At 34.8% G+C, this 4,416-nt stretch overlaps 1 protein-coding gene across 1 annotated transcript; it reads right to left on the reverse strand.

Annotated features, from left to right (window-relative positions):
• Nucleotides 1-238: 238 nt before the first annotated feature.
• On the reverse strand, nt 239-1,268 carry LOC137836493 (uncharacterized). The gene is made up of 6 exons (XM_068645179.1): nt 1,193-1,268; nt 949-1,116; nt 766-870; nt 622-691; nt 452-547; nt 239-374 (listed from the first exon to the last, which is right to left on the reverse strand). Exons 1-6 carry the CDS (start codon nt 1,195-1,197, stop codon nt 267-269), a joined length of 552 nt encoding a protein of 183 aa, XP_068501280.1. The 5' UTR covers nt 1,198-1,268; the 3' UTR covers nt 239-266.
• Between the last annotated feature and the right edge of the window lie 3,148 nt (nt 1,269-4,416).

Below are 4,416 nucleotides of genomic sequence, written 5' to 3' on the forward strand. Positions count from 1 at the left end.
CAGCACGCATTCGTAAATCTGGCATTTACAAATGCGGTCATATAACCGCATTCATAAATCACATTTACAAATGCGGTCATTTACCAAGACCGCATTTGTAAATAGTGCTTTTTTTTTTAAAGTTCACTCTGTTTTGTGCAGAAACCATATATTTAAATAACCTGCATAATGATCAAACCCAGCCAGACAAATACAGAAATGTAGTAATCAATTGAAATCATCAAAATGTACATTTACAAGTGATCAAATTACATATAATAAAACCACTATTGTTTACCTATGCTAGAGTTATAAAAATTAATGAAATATGTGGACCAAGAATCTCTAACATATGAAATGCCTTCCTCACTCATTGGTGTTTCTTCTGTGAATAACTGCATTGCAAAGTTGACATAAATTAGTTTTTAGATATATATATGTTCAAGAATTATAAAAATGATTTAACATATACCTCTTTCCAACCAGTTTTAACACCTAGTCTTATAATGGTAATCATCCATTGCATAATGTAATAGCCACACTCATAGCTTCCTGGTTGTTTATTACACTATAATTCAATAAAAAGTAATATGTTAGTATATTGATAAACAATGATAATAGAGAAAGAAAAAAATTACAAACCTTTACTCTTATGTAGTTCAAATTATTTGAACTGGATCGACCTTTTAGGATGTTATATCCACGCCATGAACTGGTTAATACAAAAAACCTCGTTAGTAGATGGTTAATTAGTAACATACAAAGTTAAGTTTATACTATACTTACGTATCAATGATATCCTTAAATTTTGTGGGCATCTTCTTGTGTAGGGAACAAAACCACACAGCAGTCTTATCAACCATTGATAAGACAAGTAACTGCCAATGATGCCTATATGATCAATGAAAAGAGTTAGTAAATATTTAAAACATGAAATAATAATAATTGATGACATATAATTAAACTTACTCATTAATATAAGGGCATAAATAAATTTGTTTTCCCTCTTTTTCCAGGATGTTAGTGATGTATGCTTGAGTCTCAGTTGAGTTTGGTCCAACGGGATTAGTATATGCAGGATCTAAGAATCCATACATATTTTCCTTCCCCTCAGTGATACAGACTCTATGCAAAAACCTACAAGTTTTTAGTTAAAGCATAATCAATAATAATTTAACATAAAGTAAATTGAATAATAGGTAAAGATACTTACATCATAAAAAATTGAATTATACTTATATTGAGCTCCTGTTTCCCATATATAAATTCTGATAAATCTGTGTTGTAAATCATCAGTTGCAGTTCAGTGTTTATTTGAAAAAATGTATTATCCCACGGAACTGTAAAAGGATCATTGCCAATCTGACTAGCAATGATCCATGAGCTTTCCTATACCCCGAACGAGACATAACGTGCGGGGTAAGATTCTTCAAAGCTATCTCTTGAGCTTTCTTCCGACGATCCTGTCATAATTGAAATAAACAAACTGAAGTAAATAAGATAAACTTATTAATGTTATATAAACAAAAAAGTTACTTCACTTACCATCCAAGCCTCATTTTCACGGCTTTCTCTAAAAAGACGCCATGTCTCTTCATCAATATGTTGGTACTTTAAACATGGATTTTCGTCTTTAAGGTCGCCAAAAATGTATCTCGAAGTCAGTCTTGACTTAAAGGTACGAAATTTAAGTGCGATATTGGATAATATCTTTGATCGAAGCGGTTCCACATCAGGAATGTCAAAGTTTGCCTGGAAAATAACATCATCAAATTAAAATTAATTAATCAATATTAAAAAGCATTATATGATAACAATAATAATGTAAAGCTTACCAGAACATCCTCCCATAGCATGTTCCGATCAACCTCTGAAACCTCATCCCATGAATTAATCAAAATGGAGAGCCTCTCACGAGAAACAACTCCAAGATAGCTCATAAACTCATCTGCCTTAGGACCAAAAGCCACTCCAGTGTTGACGTCAATGTCAACATGTGTCTTCTCACCAGCAGCACGTCTCAATGCAAGACGCTTCAATCTAGTAGGTCCTCTACTGCCTCGTCCAAATCGAGGTCTGTCTGGAGTCTGGTCGTCATCCATGTCTCTGTTAAAAAAATTAGGTAACAAACATTAGTTAATGTGCATCGAATTAAAATCATAAAAAAATAATACAAAAAATTCTAAATGTTTATTTACATGTTGCATGTGGGTTGAATGTTTATATGTAAATTCCTTCACTGTGGTCTTTACGGGTTGCATGTACATCATCAAGTACATCGTCGTCTTTATTAGTTATCATTGGTGTGAATGAACGAGTTTCGCCATTTTCAATATCATCTATGGCTTCCCCTTGTTTTTTCCCGTGTAAAACGACATACCAATGTTCTGACGTAGGATCTTTCACATAGAAAACCTGAGATGCTTGTTGAACCATTATAAATGGCTCATCTCGATACCCTATCTTTCGAAAGTCCACTAGTGTGAATCCTGATTCATCAATTTTAACCCCACTTTTATTGTCAACCCATTTACACTTGAAAACTGGAACGGAAAACTTAGTGTAGTCAATCTCCCATATCTCTTCTATAAACCCATAGTATGCCATTGATCCAAGTACTGGATTTGTATCTTTCGAAGTCGAAAACTGCATTGACTGGGCTTCAAGAGTAACACCAGAATTTTGAACTGTACTCTTTTCATCCATGGACTTCGTGTAAAATATACAATTATTCACTTCGTACGCTGTACATGAGATGACATCAAACTTCAATCCAACAGCCAACCAAGTCAAGGTCTCTGATGCCGTTGAATCCTTGAACACCTCATCTTTAAACCAAGGCATGAAAGTTCTATTATGTTCCATCAAGACCCATTTCTCTGCTTGTCTTGGGTTATTTGCCTTCACAATGGCTTTATGAGCTTCTATGTAAGGTACAACTTCATCTGTGTTATTCAATATGTACAAATGTGCTTGCAAGACTTCTGATCGAGATTTGCTTACAATATTCACACCACGTAAACATTTAGTTGTAGAACGCCTGTGGTGCCATGAATTAGCTGGAACACCTATTGGATGTGCTTTTGTCATGTACTCTGAACAAAATTCAATACTTTCTTCAGCTATGTACCTTTCAATCACTGAAGCTTCTGGACGATAATGATTTTTCACATAACATTTCAAAATTTTCATATACCGCTCAACAGGATACATCCATCTTAAGTACACTGGTCCACACAATCTAACCTCTCTTACCAGATGCACCACTAGATGAACCATGATGTCAAAAAAAGACGGAGGAAAAAACATCTCCAATTCACACAAGATAACAACAATTTCATTTTGAAGTTCATCTAGTTTTGAGGGATCAATGACTTTACCACAGATGGAAGAGAAGAATGAGCACAAACGGGTTATGGTGTGTCTAACATTTTTTGGTAAGATCCCACGGATAGCTACCGGCAACAACTGTTGCATCAAGATGTGACAATCATGAGACTTCAACCCAATTAACTTCAAATCTTGCATTGACACTAGGCTCTTCACATTTGAGGAATGTCCTTGTGGCACTTTCACACCCTTTAGACATTGACAAAAACTAATTTTTTCATCTTTTGACATTGTGTAACAGGCTGGGGGCAAATATGTACGCTTACCCATTTCTATGGGTGCCAACTCGTCGCGTATGTTCATCTCAATCAAATCTAAACGAGCATTTAGACCATCCTTCGTCTTCCCGTTAATGTTAAGAAGTGTAACAATTAAGCTATCACACACATTCTTCTCAACATGCATTACATCTATACAATGTCTAACTTCTAACCTCGACCAGTACGGAAGATCAAAAATTTAAAATATTAGTTATTAGTTATAAATTCCAAGTTGTATTAGTTATTAATTAAATATATATTATAATACAGAAAAATAAAAATTCAAAATATTAAATATAAATTCAAAATATTAAATAAATATTAAATACAACACCAACCTTTAAGTTGATGGTGATCGGAGTGGCAGAGGCACAAGACGAAGGCGAAGGCGGTGGCGGAAGTTGTGGCGGTGGCGGAAGCTGTGGCGGTGGCGGAGCAGAAAAAACTAGCGAAACCAATAGAATAGTAACCTATATGCCACAAACGAGTTAGGAAACGAAAATGACAATGCCAAGGGAGTGAATAATGAATGATGCAAAAACGAAAACCAAAACAAACGAGTGAAACGAAGAGCTGAGAGAGCTGAAACTTACAATGCAGAGGGAACTGAAAATGAGAACGTTGAAACGAAGAGCGGAGAAGACGAAAATGAAAGTGAAAACTAGTGGCGCTCTTCAATTTTTAGGGTAAAATTTATTTACAAATGCGGTTCTAGGGTAAGACCGCATTTGTAAATCAATTAAAATGATTTACAAATGCGGTCTTACCCTAGAACCGCATTTGTAAA

This window comes from Phaseolus vulgaris, chromosome 4 (assembly GCF_000499845.2).
Source record: "Phaseolus vulgaris cultivar G19833 chromosome 4, P. vulgaris v2.0, whole genome shotgun sequence".
NCBI lineage: Eukaryota > Viridiplantae > Streptophyta > Magnoliopsida > Fabales > Fabaceae > Phaseolus > Phaseolus vulgaris.